This window comes from Talpa europaea (genome assembly GCF_964194135.1).
Source record: "Talpa europaea genome assembly, chromosome: 2".
Lineage (NCBI taxonomy): Eukaryota > Metazoa > Chordata > Mammalia > Eulipotyphla > Talpidae > Talpa > Talpa europaea.
Window position 1 is genome coordinate 63756291 of NC_140068.1, and position 17845 is coordinate 63774135.

General features: G+C 36.4%; 1 protein-coding gene across 2 annotated transcripts in view; it reads right to left on the bottom strand.

Annotated features, from left to right (window-relative positions):
• Positions 1-9289: 9289 nt before the first annotated feature.
• The window catches only part of TTK (TTK protein kinase), a gene marked incomplete at both ends in the record, with an annotated part of 35716 nt that continues 27160 nt past the window's right edge, over positions 9290-17845 (bottom strand). For both annotated transcript variants that reach the window (XM_084259589.1, XM_084259588.1), the window contains 8 exons: positions 9290-9376; positions 10389-10486; positions 10797-10881; positions 11877-12053; positions 14160-14240; positions 15830-15954; positions 16954-17105; positions 17228-17385. In XM_084259589.1, the coding sequence (XP_084115715.1) occupies positions 9290-9376; positions 10389-10486; positions 10797-10881; positions 11877-12053; positions 14160-14240; positions 15830-15954; positions 16954-17105; positions 17228-17385 (963 nt within the window). The remainder of the gene's footprint in view (positions 9377-10388; positions 10487-10796; positions 10882-11876; positions 12054-14159; positions 14241-15829; positions 15955-16953; positions 17106-17227; positions 17386-17845) is intronic.

The window sequence follows — 17845 nt, forward strand, 5'->3', positions numbered from 1 at the left end:
TTTGCTATATATTTATTTGGAACCTCAAGCACAAACAGCTGAATTAATTCATACCTATTACATTATTGATGAGTCCCATTCATGGCACATTTTCAACACTGCTACATCCAAATATCTTCTCTTGATTTTTATGTCAATTTATTCCTTTCCCCCTTTCTCCACCACCATTGTTGCACCCCCCAAATATGCACCTATTTCAACATTTGACATTTTATTTTATTGCTATATTTCCTTTTCTCATGTGTGTCTTTAAATATTAGTCTAGGGCCTCGTTGTTGGTGCAGAGATTAAATCACAGTGCTATCAAGCTTTCAGCGGAGTGAGTTCGATCCCTGCCCCTCCTCAGGGAACTAACCCACATGGTGCAGCAGACCTCTCCTGTCTTGCCCACTGCTCCTCTCAGCAGTGTGTTTCAGTTGATCTGCCTTTTCTGCTCCCCACTCTGTCTCTGATGAATCCTCTCACTCTCCAGCCCCCACACCCCTGGCCTGCACCCCAGTTCTTGTATGCACAAATAAATCTTAAAAAAATAAAAATTAGTCTAAATGCTATGTGCTATAGAGTTCATTGTTTCTTACTTTCTTAGCAGTGTTTTTAATATCTGTGCATGGTGCCCATGGACCTGCAGTCCACTGCAGTCCACTCCATTTCCTTCTCCACGTCCCCCATCACAGGCATCCAGGTTGCCTCCAATTTCTTTCCCATAAATGTATTGAGATAAACACTCATGTTTTTCTGTCTCAGATAAGCTTAACAATACTAATTAAATTTGCTGGGAAATGGGCATCCCCAGTGGCGCAGCAGTTGAGTGCTGGGTTATGAAGCTGCCCGCAGCCTCTGCGGCGCCGGTTCGATCCCCAGCTGCTCCCGGGCCACCGGACCACCGGAGGAGGGTCCCACATGGCGCGCAGACCTCTCCTGCAGCCCGCTGCTCCCCTCAGCAGTGTACTTCGGTCCTTCTGCCTGCTCTGCTCCCTGCTCTGGCTCTGGTGAATTCTCTCACCCTCCCGCACTTCTGACTGTACCCAGTGCTTGTATAAATAAAAACAAACAAACAAAAAATGAAAAAAAAAATTACTGAGAAACAATTTAAATGAGAAATTCTCATCATTATAAAATAGTTGAAGTATGAACTCTAAGACAGGAAGAAATGAGTAAAGGAAAAAAGTGAGATAAAGGAAAGTATTTACATGATTAAGTTTAAAATTTTTTAAATTATATTTTTTGAAGATATTAGAAGAATCATACTTTAGAGGTGAGTGTGGAGAGTAGATAGTAAAGAGTAAAGGGATAACTGAATTATAGGAATATCCATTTCCCTTTCAATTTTTCTGGGGTACGTATAGTAGGATTAAGAAAGGTGAAAATTTGACGAGATTCATGAAACTTCTGGAATTGATTTAATTTGAGCATAAACACTGTCTTGGTGTACTTGGTACATGTACTTGGTTCATCCCTGTAATTTTATATTATTGTCTGAATTTAGAAACATATTCTGTCTTCTCAGTCAAGGACAACTGCTATGCTGATAATAGACAAATGAATGCAATCAAAATCTAATACTTGTTTTCTCTATAAATCCTTCTAAACCTGGATTGCAGAATACTGAGTATTCCTCCAAGCATATATCAATAGTGTTATGTGTTTGAACAAATCAAGAGTTCTGTAAAATGCTGGTGTTTTTGTTAACTTAGTGGTGACCAAGGTGTTCCACGTTCTTTTTTCTTTCTTCCTGTTCCATTTATTATGGTTTTTCAAGTAACAAAGAGAAAATGTGACTGAGAATGCAAAGTCATTTAATAGATTATAAAAATAGATTAATCAAATTGGTGAGGTCATCACATCTACCACAGTGTCAAAGTTAGAATAGGGGTGACTCCCATTTCCTCTACTGTTTGCTTTAATTAATAGCTCACATTCCCACTTTTCACACTTTGTCTTTTGAGGATGACATAATCGTATTTTTTATTTTATTTTTATTTATTTTTTTAAGATTTATTTTTATTTATTTATATAAGCACAGGGTACAGTCAGAAGCGCGGGAGGGTGAGAGAATTCACCAGAGCCAGAGCAGGCAGAAGGACCGAAGTACACTGCTGAGGGGAGCAGCGGGCAGCAGGAGAGGCCTGCGCGCCATGTGGGACCCTCCTCTGGTGGCCGGGGAGCAGCCAGGGATCGTACCGGTGCTGCAGAGGCTGCGGGCAGCTTTGCGACCCAGCGCTCAACCGCTGCGCCACTGGGGAGGCCCATAATCGTGTTTTTTAGATTCTCAATTCCATATAGCCTGGTCTTGTAGCATTTCAAATTGATGTCTTTCTCTTTGTCACCTGATTCAAGTTTCCATGCAAACAGCAGACACAAATTGGGAGGAGTAAATGTACCCTAACCTTCAGAACCAAATGTTCCAGGGCAGTAAGTTCATTTCAGTACATTAAAATGCATCAAAAAGCAGTAAGATTTTGCACAAGTTTTGGAACATTCCCGGGCTTCCATTTCCTCACTATAAGAGTTGAAGATTAGTTACATAAAATCTAAATGTCTTCTAGTTCTCCACTTTTTCCATTGCCCAACAAGCCTCTGCTTAGCATCAACAATCCTCTCCTCTGACCTTTATCCATTGATTTTGGCATTTCTCTGGCAGCCTTCTTTGCACAAATTTTCTTCTTCAACAATCACAAAAAAATTAATGTAATCTTGTATATCTCAGGGCCTCCCCGGTGGCGCAACGGTTGAGCGCTGGGTTGCGAAGCCTCTGCGGCCTCTGCGGCACCGATTCGATCCCCGGCTGCTCCCCGGCCACCGGAGGAGGGTCCCACATGGCGCGCAGACCTCTCCTGCCGCCCGCTGCTCCCCTCAGCAGTGTACTTCGGTCCTTCTGCCTGCTCTGCTCCCCGCTCTGGCTCTGGTGAATTCTCTCACCCTCCCACGCTTCTGACTGTACCCAGTGCATGTATAAACAAACAAACAAATAAATAAATAAATAAAAATTCATTAAAAAAATAAATAAATAAACTTGTATATCTCAATACACATTATTATTATTATTACTATACTATACATGCTGTTATTGTGTGTCCACTATGTTCTGGGCATTTTACAATATTGCTCTCTTTACTCCTCAAAATTATGCTGCAAGATATTTTTGCTTTCCTTTGCTTTTTAAAATCAAATTTTATTGATTTACATTATTCACAAGTACGGCTTCACATCTCAATATGTGCACATGCTTCATTCACCTTCCACCAAAGCTTCAGGCCCAATGCACTATCACATTATCCCCTTCAACCCCCTTCTCCTGGCCCCCTGGTAACCATCCACATTCTTCAGAATCTAAAAATTATTTAGTTACTTTTGTGCTGATTGCTTTCTTTGGTTATTAAATGCGTGAAGACATTCAATAATTTATCGAGTGTTTCTGCTAAGCCAAGCACTGTATTGAGCACATTTCATATGATGACTCAATCAGTCCCCACAACGACCCCATGAATTAAGTAGGGGGTCTTCATTTGTACAATGGTAATAATAACTGAGACACAGAACTTAAATAACATTTCCAATATCACACAAGTAGTAGTGTTATAAAGCAGCCCCGATTTTGAACGGGTTCCTAGCTGTGGGTCCTCACCCGGGCGCTTAAAAGGGACTTATTAATACTCCACTACAGGCACACACAAAAGGTTAATAAAAGGTTTATTTACAAGGGAAAAGGAAATAAGGAAAATGTACAACTCAGGGAGAAAATAGGGAAATAAAGTCTTTAATGCGTCCTACCCGATCCGCCGACCTGGAAACCCAAAGTCACTCTCAGAGCTGGCCGGACGCTGCGAGCTGGCCGAGAGCCAAAATGGGGGACCCCCAAAGCCCACGTGTCTGCTTTTATATCAACCTGGCTGCTTAACCTCACCCTCAGGTCCCAGCCACCTTCCCTTTGGTGGTGATGGGATTTGGAGTTTCCAGTGTCTTTGGCTTTGGCCTGGGGTGGGGGTGGAGTCCACAAAGCCTGTATGGAATTTGCTTTAGGACATCCTTTTCCCCCTAACAGTAGTGGGTTTGAGATTTAAACCCAGGTAGTTAACTCAGACACCACTCTCTTTCCATTACTGTGTCTTTATGAGACTAATTAGGTTAAAGTTTTGTTGTAAACCAATAATACATGTAATTCATTTTATAACATACTTATCGAATGTCTGGCATTGTGCTGCAATTTTCAAGAATCATTACATTTAATGGTAATCATGCAAGGTATTTTGTAGGCATTTGTAGATTAAAAAAAAAACAAGACTTAAACAGTTACGAACAAAATTACACAGTACATGACATAGCCAGACTTCAAATTCAGATCTGAATGACGCCAAAGTGAATTCCTTAATTATGCAAACAGAGGAAATAGATTAACTTTCAGGTGAAGATCTGAATTCATACAGACCGAAAGAACAGACAGGCATTAAACGTCAAGTATTTACCAGTTATTCCGTTAGTTGTTTTGCATCATTACTTTAGTTCATCTCAGTTATTAACATTTTTTTGAGATTAGGTCTAACTTCTGAAAATTTGGGATCATTAGGTATTAATTATTCTTGTCCAGATAAAATAAAACTTTGTAAAATATGAACTCAAGAAATATTTTTTTAGAAAGCTGCAGAGATTGAAAAAAGAAGAGGCGTAAGATGGTTGAATCAGAAGACCTAGAAATAAACTGAAAAGCATTGCCCAGTAAGTTAACTTTCGGGGTTCAGTTTCTTCATCTACAAAGTGACAGAAATTAGCCTGAATGATAACATTCTTTAAACAAGACTGCCCTCCTTGGGATTTCTGCAATGTATGATTCAGAGAGAAGACAATTCCCTGGCTCTTGGTACTTCATGCATGTCAAAACCAATCAGCTCAGAGTGAGACACAATAAAATGTACTTTTATTTTATCATGTCTCTTGGTTCCCTATGCATATGCCCACCTCACTACTTGTTTTCTTTTTCTTTCTTTCTTTCTTTTTTTTATTTAAAGAGCAGGTTTATTAGGCAAAGGGACAGAGGAGTAAAAGACACTTTCATAGACACAAGCGGACAGAAAGAGCTGCCCCAAAAGGGACAGGTTGGCCGAGAGAGGCCTGCATGGTTGCAGGTAGGCGGCCTTGAGAGCTACCTCCACTGAGGGAGGTCAGTGAAGAGAAGTTCCGGCATGGTGCAGGTCACGGGCAGGCAGGAGGCTGCTGTCCTGCAGAGGGAGAGTTGGAGAAAGGAAGCACCTGCATAGTCACAGGTGGGCAGATGGACTGTTGCTACTACCTGTTTTCTTACTCATCAAGTGGCATTAGATTGGCATGCCCCTCCCAAGCCAAACAGGAAATCATTTAAATCAGACTGTCCATTTGTCCAGTTCCTGTGCTGTGCCCTCGGTGTCTGACCTTTATTTGACTTCATTGGTTGTTCTTCCTCACCTTGCTTCACATTTTCAACACACAGAAAGTACTGACCATGTGCTCACAGGGTGGAGCTAATAAAGGCTTTCCTTTTTGCCTGTTTCTTTTGTCAAAAACTCACTATTAAAAAACCTCAACATATCTAAGCACATAGTGCTTAGATAGTGGTGTTTCCCAAACACGCTTGATGATGGAAAACACTTTTGATACTTATTCAAACTATGGATTTAGGGCTGTCCTGTGAAAAGTTCAATTCAGAAGGTCAGTAGAAGGGTCTTGAGAATCCATGTTTTCCACAAATGTACCTGGTGTTTTTATCAGGTCAGTTTTAGAATGACTGAAAGTATAAGGAAATAACAAGGCATTGTGTGGTGCTAGGAAGTTTAATACTGTAAAACCTTAAGAAGCTTATCATCTATTTGGGGAAACAATTCATATACATGGGACAAATAAGTACTAAATGAATGCATTAGATCATGTAAGTGCATAAAAAACCCAGTAAGTTCAGAGGAAGGATAAAGCTCTGGACTAGATTCAGGAGTAAAACTTGGTTTATGTGGATGAAGATGCAGAGGATATGAGTAAGTCTGCAAGCATGAAGAGGAGTGGCATGGAATGGTATAAATGTGACAAGGGCACAGCTAGAGCTAAAGAAATGCAGTTGGTAAGTTCGAGCTTAATATGGTAGGGAATGGAAATCATTTAAGATTTGAGTTTTAGAGGCCCACAAAGCTCACCTTGACAACCACTGTTGTACATGATAGGTTGGAGACAAGATGAAGTGGGGACAGCTGAGGACCAGGATAGGGTGATGGTCTTAAAAACGGAAGAAAAGGAGAAGGAAGGAACCACTGACAGAAGTTGGTGTATACCTGGATAGGAACGGAAAGAGCAACCAAAAAAGGGAAACAATATTATTTGGAGTTCAAACTTACAGATCGAAATGGCAAGGAAGTAAATGGGAAATGGTGAATATAAGGCCATGTGGATTATTAGAAAGATGAAAAACTCAGTCTTGATCATGAGTTGCTGCTTGAGTTATAAATCTTGGTCTTCTTCCAGGTTGCCACTGGTCATAGAGGATTAAGCAGCAAAGACCAGGGGCTCCCTCGTGGTGCAGGGGTTAAAATCTCAGCGCTATCAAGCTATGTGGCATGAGTTTGATCCCCCGCCAGGGAGCTGACCCTCATGGCGCAGTACTCCTCTCCTGTCTCACCTGCTGCTCCTCTCAGCAGTGGATTTCAGTAGGTCCACTGTCTCTGGTGAATCCTCTCACCTCCTGCACCTCTGGCCTAGACAGACCCCAGTTCTTGTATGCAAAAAAAAAAAAAAAAAAAAAAAAAGCAAAGACCAGCTGTTAAGGACAATAAGGTAATAATTTGCAGTAGAGTCAAGAAGTGTGCTGGCCACTCACTGGATAGATTGGGTAACCAGTGTTTGACAATGTCTTCTAACCTGACCTGACCCACTTAGCCAGCCTGTTGCAGGCTGAGTCCAATAGTATTGTTTCATTTGTGCAGACCCACACCCAAACCAGAAATTCCTGTTTGGGACCAGAACCACAACTGTTGTCATTGCCACTCCACACCCACCTGAGAACTGTGAACCTTGACTCACTGGGCCACAAATTTCCAAATTTTGGGGATGGGCAGTGCCCTTGGTACTTTGATCACAAGGGGGCCCTTTCCAGTTTTAGGGATAATGAGTGAACCTAGAGTGTGAATGGAAAGGAGTCTCTAGCCTGGGGTGCAGAGAATATCTAGTGAGGATAAAGAATCAGCCCTTGAGGAGTTACCACCAGAGAGGGACGCCAGGAATCCCCCTCAGGGACATAAACAGGGTGGGGAAGGACAGCAGTCCTTGCATACCATCCTCACCAAGCTCCCAGAGCTGTGGACACACACAGGCATACTGTTTGCCCCTGGTGTCTTGTCAGTATTTCCATGCATCTGTTCGATGCATCAATGAGAACTAGTCAGTCAATGTCAAGACATTTGGATTACATCCCAACAAAAAATTGCTAGTCCTCATATCACAGGAAAAGAAACACAGAAATGAGCACCTGTAGGGCATAGACTTCAATTTACTTCATTTATTTAAACATAGGAATACCTTATCTAGGACCACGTGATGCCTCTGTTGAGAGAAATTTCCTACCCTGTGTGTCAAGGCAGCTCTTTGTTGGAGTCTGGGAACTTCCCACTATTGCCTGAATAATAAGAGTGGCTCCTTGTGCTTGAGAGGTGCAATGTGGTTTATATAAACATCTGCTTTCCTCCCAGGTATCTACATTTTAATATATGCTAGGAAAAGAATAAGTGCATAGCTAGCCCCCAATAAAAACCCAGGGTGCTGGGTTTTCTAACTTAGCTGATAGGATTGCAAAATGGTAGCCTCATTGGCACAGAGTCTGGCAGTTTCTTACAAAAGTAAAAATACTCTTCCCATATGATTCAGCATTAATACTCCTTAGCATTTACCCAAAGGAGTTGAAAACTTACATCTACATCCACACAAAAACCTGTATACAAATGTTTATAGCTGCTTTTTTCATAATTGCCAAATTTGGAAGCAACCAAAGTGATCTTCAGTTGGAAAAACTGTGGTATATCCACACAATGGAATATTATTAGATATAAAAATATTAGACTATAGATAAATGAGCTGTCAAGCTATGAAAATACACTGAGGAACCCTGAATGCCAATACTAAGTGAAAGAAGCCAATGTGAAAGGTGACAAACTGTTTAATTTCAGCTATGTGACATGGAAAAGGCAAAACTAGGGAGATAACAAAAAGATCAATGGTTGCCTATGGGCGGGGAATAAAGAAAGGATAAATAGGCAGGGCAGAGAATTTTTAGGGCAGTGAAAACACTCTTTAATAGTATAATGATGCATATATCTCATTGTACATTTGTCCAAACAATGTACACAACCAAGAGTAATTACGATGATGCCTAAGTGCAGCGTTCATTAATTGTAACAAACATACTACTCTGGTGAGGGATGTTGATAATAGGGAGGTTATGCATGTGTGGTGGCAATGTTTGCACTTTCCCTCAATTTTGATGTGACTAGAACTTCTTAAAAAAAAAATCTTAATTTTTATAAGTTTATTAAAATCTTGAAAAAAACTGGGGAAAAGTATAATTATATGATATCTTTGATTAACTTATTAGATTCAGTTCTAAAGATGCTGAGGCTACATTTATAGTTACCCATTATGAAGTCATACAAGGAGGGCCAGTACTACACAAATTACGCCACAGAATCCAGCATGATACTTTCAATACAAAGAATAATAGATACTACTAAAAATTAAAGGGAGAATTAAAAGAGCCAAGTGCAGCCCTAAACTCTGGAATATTTCAGTGCTATAAAGCAATTAGGAAATCTATTTTAGCAATCAAATCCTTTAGATTTCTTTTCTCCAATATTCATTCAATAAGTTCTATTTTTATAACCTCCTCTAATACAATTTTTATTAAAAATTTTGCTCCCATATTAACAACATTTATTTCCTTGAAGAAAATAATTTTACAACACTTTAATGTCATTTTATGCTTTATTTACATAGTTCTTAAGAATATATTTCAGTTGTCCACCCAGTATTCCAACTGTGAAATATTAAATAGATTAGATTTGCAGGAAAGCACAAAAAAGAGAAAATAAATCTACAAAGTAATATATACAGTGTCATTAGTGGTTATTATTTTTACAGTTTTCTTTGACGATAATCCACTGAATGTTTCTGAAAATGACATTTCAGAATTAAGTTGTCTTCAAGAGAAGATTTCCATAAGAAGTCAAGAGTGTAATAATCCAATATATTTTACAGGTGGTATTTGACAGTTTATAAGATGATGAAATCATTTTTTTCCCCATCTTTTTTCAAAAGTCTTGGATAATGAAGAGGAATCATGACTTTCACCACTACTATAGTGTTCATATAAAGTCTGAAATTGAAAACATACATGTTTTGTAATTTTTAAACTCTATGTATTAGCAGATTAATATAACTCCAAATATGTTAATGCAATAAGCTGTTCTTTTGTTCTTATAATTAGGAAATATTTTATAAACTATTAGAGATAATAAAGAATATTAAACACCTAACTTAATATTAAATATCTCAGTTATCATGAATGAGGTACAACTCAATTTTTCTGTAAAAGAAATGTAACAGAGCTAATAAATGTGCATTTATCTGTACCTTCAAGGTTTTGTGACCTTATCTTAATTTTTCTTAAATAAAGCTGGCCTTAGATAAATGACTAAAATGTAAAATACACTTATCTGGAAATACACATTCAGATGTTATTTAAACTAATGAAAAGAAGACATTTAAAAATCAAATTGTTATATGAATAAGTATAATTAGCTATAATTCACATATTTAAAAAAATTTAAGACTAAGTCAATACCTAAATTATGAATGACATCTATGCCATCAAGGAACACCTAACTTTAGTGATAAGTATGTAATCCACCTCAATTTTTTAAAAGATTATTTTGTCCAATTTTAATTGCCAAAGCCATTGATTTAGTAACCTTCACTTGAGAAAATTTAAATGACTATATATAGAAATTCCTCCAGAAATGTAACCAACATCTTAGATTGGCTTAACCACACTCAGAAAATTAACAGTTTTTAGTTTAATTATATTGTAACGTTTCAACTGAAATAAATAATTATTAACTGCTTGGTACTAAACAAATAGGTCACTAAGTATACTCAGGTTTCTAGAAATGACCAGGTGTTTGATGGCTGTGTGATACAAAAGTAATGGTACAGACATAAATGGGCACTGGGAAGCTGAAAGGTTTAAAACATTTGCTTTGAGAAATGTACTAACTGTTACATACAGCTTCACAGAAGTCAGTACAGTGATAAACGCTATGATTTTTAACTCGCTTAACTATACAAAACAATTAAAATTCATGTCAACGGACAATAGACATACTTACTTTAGCAGCTTTCAAAATGGAGTTAGGAGAATTCAGACCAACAAGTTGGCCCAGAACATGTTTCATTTCTTCAGTGGTTCCCTTAGCCATCTGGTTACCTATAAAATATGAATAAATATACACTCAGTAACACATGGGTAGCAATAAGAAAAATATAGGTGCTTCTGTTTAACAGCACTATAACTGCCATTCTTGTATTCACTGATCATAGCCCCTTATTTAGGATAAGAAACAATAACTGCCAACAAGTTTAAAAAAAGGTGATTTAATTTATTTTAGTATTTGGCATAAAAGGATTTCCTTAAGGAAGGAGACAAGCTGGAAAAGAGTAGCCAATACAAATTGTTTTTTTGGTAACAGTTTAGACTTTACAAGTAACCTGGTAATAAACTGATTTTAAAGAAGTACCTGGATAAGCTTGAATTTGAACATATGGATGTGCCAGAAGCTCAGGAATGGATATCCTCTGTTTAGGGTCCCTTATTAAACAGCACTATAAAAATAAATATTATTTTTTTTTAAAGACAAAGCAAATATTCTTATGCAATATTGGTATTTTTCCAGATTGCATCAGATTGCACAAGTTATCTCGATATTCCACTCAGAAATGAAAAGATCATTTCACAAATCATTTTTGCAATACCTGAAACTATCCAGAAGCCTTAAAATTTCTTCAGCGTCAACTTCACATGCCTTAAAAAGTTAACTCAGGGGCCTCCTTGGTGGTGCAAGGGTTTAAGATGCAACCTATGAAGCTATCCGCAGCCCCGCAGCACAAGTTCGATCCCTGGCTGGCCAGGGAGCAACCCACATGGTGCAGCAGACCTCTCCTGACTCGCCCACTGCTCCCCTCAGCAGTGCATTTCAGTCAATGTGCCTGTTCTGTTCCCCACCTTGTCTATGGTGAATCCTCTCACCCCCCACACCTCTGGCTGTACCCTGGCTCTTGTATGCATAAATAAATCTTTTAAAAAAAAAAGTTAACTCAAATAAGGCAGATGGAAAGAGACAAATACTGATGGCATCACTTACATGTGGAATATAACATGGGAAACATAACAAGGGCCAGTCAGAAGCAAATCACTAACAAAATTTTGATATCTGAATGCAAAACTGGGGCAACCAGAGGGAAGGGTAGTGGGGTGGGAATAGGGGAAAGGAGGGGAGGGGCCCAATGGAACAGAGTAGAGGATTACTGGGGCATTGGTGGTGGGCATGGTGTGAAAATATATATTTGTAGACGTTTAAACCTATAACCACCAAAGCAGATACAATGATGTAAAACACTTTACGTCAATAAACATTATTTGGAAAAATAAAAAAGGTAATTCAGTCAGCAATTCCTTTCAATATACAATTGAAAATGACCCTTTTGACTTTAAAAATAAGTCATATATATGTATCCCAGTTAGATTTCTAGTTTCAGCTTTCTTTTGAGCAAACAAGTATATGAAATCCTGTTCTATATTCATATGTTATTAATATTACCTTTAATACATCTTGAAGATCTTTCTCTGGAATATGAGGAAATTCGATTTCATGATTAGGATCAATTATGGCATGTAATTTAGAAATCTGATTAATTATATGCTGAAATGGTGTTTTCCCATAAGTCATATAGTACAAAATGCATCCTAAAGACCAGACATCACTTTTGGGGCTGATCTAAAATAAATAAATAAATCACACTTAATTTTTCAACAAATTCATAATTAAAATACTTCAACTGAAACAAATTAATACATTTTGTCAGCTTATGAAAATACAAAACTAAAAATATTAAATTTACCTGTTTTCACCCAAATTACTGGATAATAATATTTTATAAGTTAATAAGTATGTATCAAATTTTAAAAGGTTTTCTGAGCTATCCTTAACCCAAGAAAACAAAGTATAGAGCCAGGCTAGGAGGCTAAATCTTAAGAGAAGACAGAAAGTCACATTGTAGTGATAAAAGATACAATCAAGCAAGAAATGACAGACACGAACTTCTATGCAATGAAACTACATTACATTTGATTATACTAAGCAAACACTATATTAAATTCTTTTGGGGGAATAGATCTTAGCATGCCTTTTAGGAAATGACATAAAATAGATACTAATATCTGAACACAAAGAAAACTGAAAATTGGTAATAATCTTAAAAAATCCATACCATTTACCAGTTTAAACATCTGGAAAGTCAGTCAATTTCTAAATAAATCATGGATTAAAAAGGGTTTGAGATTCTGGGGAAATGGCGGTGGTTGTAGAAGTATAACTTTTCAAACTTTCCATATCGCCAGATAAGGTAAGTAATGCGGTAGCAAAACCATAAACATATGGAAAATATTACAACAAAACCAGGTGAAAAACTATACCCATGAACTCAGAATGCAAGTGGAGTCACATCACCAATAGCCACAAGTCTTGTGTAGAGGCATTTGAAGGATACAGCAGAGGGAAGTAAAGAAGGTGTCTAACAGATCTCACAAAAGAAATCCAAAAAGTCAGAAGAGTCAACAAATAGTGTTCACTAGGTGAAAACAATTTGAGGCTAGATTGAGAGGGGATTTGAGCTCTGTAATAGTGGAGGTATTACTTCACATGGCAGGATAAAAATGCCTTCTATTCAGAATTACCAAGGCCATTTGATAGCTGGAGATTTATCAATACATACTAAATCACTAAGTTGACAATTGAACAACTTTGAGCTCCACATATAATTAAAAATAAGTATCTTAAAGTAAGAGAAAACAAAAAAATTTTAAAACTGAAATTACAAATATTAAGCATTAATAAAAATAAAAAACACTACAGTAAACCTATAAGCTAAAGTAAGCTAAATGCAATTTAAATTATAAGAATACTAAAATTAAATTAGCAATTATTTAAATCCAGAAAATAGAGGAAAAAAATAAAGATAAAGGAAATACAAATAGCAAAAATTAGAGAATAGAAAATATAATTAAGAAATGAAATCAAGGTCTGGTTCTCTAAAATTAATGAAGCCATGCAAGTCTAATGAAGAAAAAGAAAAAAAAAGAGGACAAATCTAAGTATTAGAAATGGGGACGTTAAACCGATAACTATTTGGCATAATTTTAAGCCAGTCATTTGAAATAGAAGTCATATTTTTCTAGGAAGAAATATACAATTTAGTAAATAAAAGCACATTTATCAAGCAATTATTTTGAGCTAGATAAGGTATTATGGGTTTCATATTTTCTCATTTAATGTTCAATTACTTTTAAAACAGGTACTAATTGTTAGCCTAATTTACAGATATAGAAACCGGGCAAGTTAAGTCACAAATGGACAAGATGTTCTCACACCTGCTTGGTTACATTGCCTGGAAGCTGGAAGCAGGCGACATGGCAGGCAAAGTAGACCTAACAAATGGCACCAATGAGGCTAACACAAAGGTCACTTTGAGGTGGTTAAATAAGACAAGTCGCCAGTGGCAGGCCAGGAAAAATACACAGTAAGTTGTGTTTGGAAATACTGAATTCACAACTGAATAAATGTTAAGAAATAAAATGTAAGAGTCAGAGAGAACAAAAATAGATTTCAAAAATAGAGAACAAAAATAGATTTATAATCAATAGATTATAAATTCTGTTATTTAAAGGTGTACAAATCAGAGTCGTTAGATCTTAATTTTTTTTAATTTTAAAATTCAAAAAACATCACAGTTGCATTTCTAACACAAATGCTGCCCTGAAAGTCCATTATAGTCCAATTCCTACTGATATCAGATAAATGGAATATAAATAACTTATAGAGTACCTTTGATTTGGATTTCCCATTTTCTCTTGAGGAAGACATATCTTTGATTGCTTCTGGTGGCATATAATTAACTGTACCAACCTATTTGTCAAGTCACAGAAAACACAAATTAGTGAAAATATTTCATTCAGCATTAGGTATTTTTTAAACACAAATGCCAGATTCTTGGAAACATGGATAAATTCAATTTCAATAGCCAATTTGAAAAACTCAAATAACTGACAATATTAAGACATAAATTTCTCCACAACTTAAGAGAAATTTGGTTCAAAATCACGAACTTGACTATTGTAAGAATGCTGAGTTTGGATTATCATGGGCAACCATCATAAAACTGTCCAGGTTAAAATTAATTAAAGCCTGGCCTCCCTGGTGGTGCAAGGGATTAAGCCACAGAACTATAAAGCTGTCTGCAGGCAGCCACTGCAGGACAAGTTCGATCCGTGGCCGGGGTGCTACCCACATGGCACAGCAGACCTCTCCTGACTTGACCGCTGTTCCCCTTAGCAGTGTATTTTAGTCAATCTGCCTGTTCTGTTCCCCACTGTGTCTCTGGTGAATCCTCTCACCCACCACGCCCCACACAACTCTGGCCTGTACCCCAGTTCTTGCATGCATAAATAAATAAATCTTTAAAAAAAATTAATTAATGGCCATAAACTTTGAAGGAATTGATCAAGCACTCATTTCTGTGTTGAAACAGATTCAGAATGCTTTTTAAAAATAAACCAATCATCTAACTTTGTTTCCAAGTATTCCCTGGTGCCCAAAGTGATGGGATGGGTATCTAACTCATGAAAGAGTTTCCACAGAAGGATTATGCCAACCTTACAATGCATTCATTTTATTCTAAAATAAATAGTTTTGCTTTCAAACACAGAACACATGTACTTAAAGATATTGCCACAGAAGTTATCTTCAAGCTGATTTACAACTAAATTTAAGTTATATTTTTTGACATAAAGAAAAGGGAATGTCAAGGAGAATTGTTAGAAGGGCCCACTGTTCACCAACTCCTCAAAAGTCTAGTTTTATTCCCAGGATAAAGGCAGACTTACATAAGGTATCTGTATACATGGATTACATCATTTTGGTTACTAGCAGGACTTTTAGTTATTTTTTGGTGTCATTACCTCAGATTTTAGGGGACAACTTCATTCAGTTTGCTATCCATATTCTATCATAAAAATGCAAAGATTAAAATCTTTATTATGTGGGCCTACAATATAAAGGGCCAATTAAAAATCTTTTTTTCCAATTTAAGTGGTAGAAAAAGATTTATTTCTCTAAAAGAATGAAATAGTATTGCCTCAGAGACAATGAAAAACAATAGCTGCAGTTCCCTCTTTACTTGCTATCAGGGAATTATGAGACAAAGTTGCAGGTGAATTTTAGATCATGACCAAGATGATTTCCAAGGCAGGTACTACTGTCTCACTACCTAAGCTATAGGAAAATCACTGAAAATTGTTGGGTATATTTCTACCTAATCTTGGCTTTCTACACTAAATTATTCTAAGTATACTTTGCTGTTTTTGTAATTACAGTAACTATTCTTATAAAAAGGCACTAAATCCTTTAAAAATGTGGTAAGTAAAAATGAAATTCCCAATAGCAAAAAAAGAAAAGGAATTGAACTCTGTGGAAAGAAACCATTCATTAAGTCTTACCTGGGAGTCTTTAACAATACTGGTTGTATCTGGTTGCATTTGGTTTGCAATCCCAAAATCAATTAGCTTTAGCATTCCATCAACTATCAGAAAGTTGGCAGGTTTCAGATCACTGTGAACAATGCCTTCAAAATAAAAGTCCATCATAATATTAACAACATGAAACTGTCTAATTACAAAAAATTTCACAATCTACTGCCAAGTTGATTCCTGTTAATTAGTTGATAAAATTACTCATTTTTAATATATTCTACAAACATAAAGGACTTGCTGTGTGTCAGGCACTATTCTAAATGCCTGTTGTTTGTATTGAATCATTTAATCTTCATACTAGTGTCAAGGTATTATTATCCCCATTTAATGTGAGGATATGAAGGCAAAGAACTTAAGCAATTTATTCAAGTTCATATGGTATAAGCAACAGTGCCATGAATTGAACCCAGGCAGTCTGGTTGCAGAGCTTATACTCATAACCACTGAGATTCAATACCCACTAAAGTGCACTGTAAATTATACTACCAGATGGTAAGACCCTAATGCTTCTGACACCTACAATACTACAGCTATGATCTTGGGAGGAAGACATTACAAGACAAATCACAACGATAGAGGTTAAGTTAGTTAAGAATAAGATAAAGGCAGAGAAGTCCTAAAAAGAACACTCCCCACCCCATGTTTAAGTAAAAAACCCACCCAGAAGATAGGGTTCATAGTTAAAAATGTACATCAAACTCCCATACAAGGCACATAATACAAAATAACTAGCAGAATGAATGAAATCAACATCTCAGATTTTAGGATTTGTGAAATCCAAAGTCAGATCTGCTATAATGATGAGTATTTGGAGACCCAGGATTAAGGAATATATGTTAATAATGAGAAAGATAAAGTTTGCATTATGGATGTATTATGGATGTGGGGACTTGAGTTCATACCCTATATCCTTGGTTAACAGTGTTATAAAGAAATGGTTTTGTTCCTTCATCTTAAAATAAGCTTCCAAGTATTTAGTTTATTTAGCCTAAAGGTACCAATAACTATTACCTTAAAATTATAAGTGTATTTATTTCTCTAAGATGACACTTAATAAATATTGTAACTTTCATATAAAGACTTTAAAATACCATGCTGATGAATTGTGTAAACTGCCTCCAACATGTTTTTCCAGTAACTCTTACGTTCCCATGGATTGATGGATTTTTTCTTTTTAAGCCAACTATTAAGATCAATATTTCCACACTCCATTACCATGTAGATGTACTGGTCTGTGATTTCACTGCCATTAAAAACAAGTAAAACCAATGGAACAATAAACGGTTAGGTTACTGTTGAGATTTACTAATTATCTAATTAATTATAACAAAAGAAAGGTTTTGTAAATTAAAGAAAAATACTTACTAATCATAAAGTCGGATGATCTTATCACTATGTTGTTGTAGTTTATTCAAATAAGCAATTTCATTTCGGTAACTGTCAATTGTTTGATTATCTGCTTCTTCTAAGTTCACATACTTTATAGCATGTATCTGTTTCTTTTCATTCAAGACCTGATACACCTATAATGGTAAAACAAAGGACAAAGTTTAGAATGCTATATATATATTCTCTCCCTCTCTCTCTCTTCACACACACACACACACACACACACACACAGATTATCACAATACTTCTAATTTATTAGACAAGAGTATTAGGCTAAGGAATACTGTTTTGAATAGTTAAGTATCTGAGTATAGAAGAAAAAAACATACTTTAGAGTATATAGTTCATTTTCAACTACCTATGACAACAGGCATTCAATAACTCAAGGGCATTAAATTTAAAATGTTTCTATGTCAATATATAAGAAAGGTAATTTAAATTTCATATGCATTCACAGCACTCTGTTGGATGCCTTAACCCGAGAAATACCTAAAGAAAAAGATACTAAAAAGAGTTAAGGAAGACTAAAGGCTGTAAAAAAAAAAAAAAAAAGAAAAGAATTCATTTTACAGATATGTGTTTTTCATATTGCCT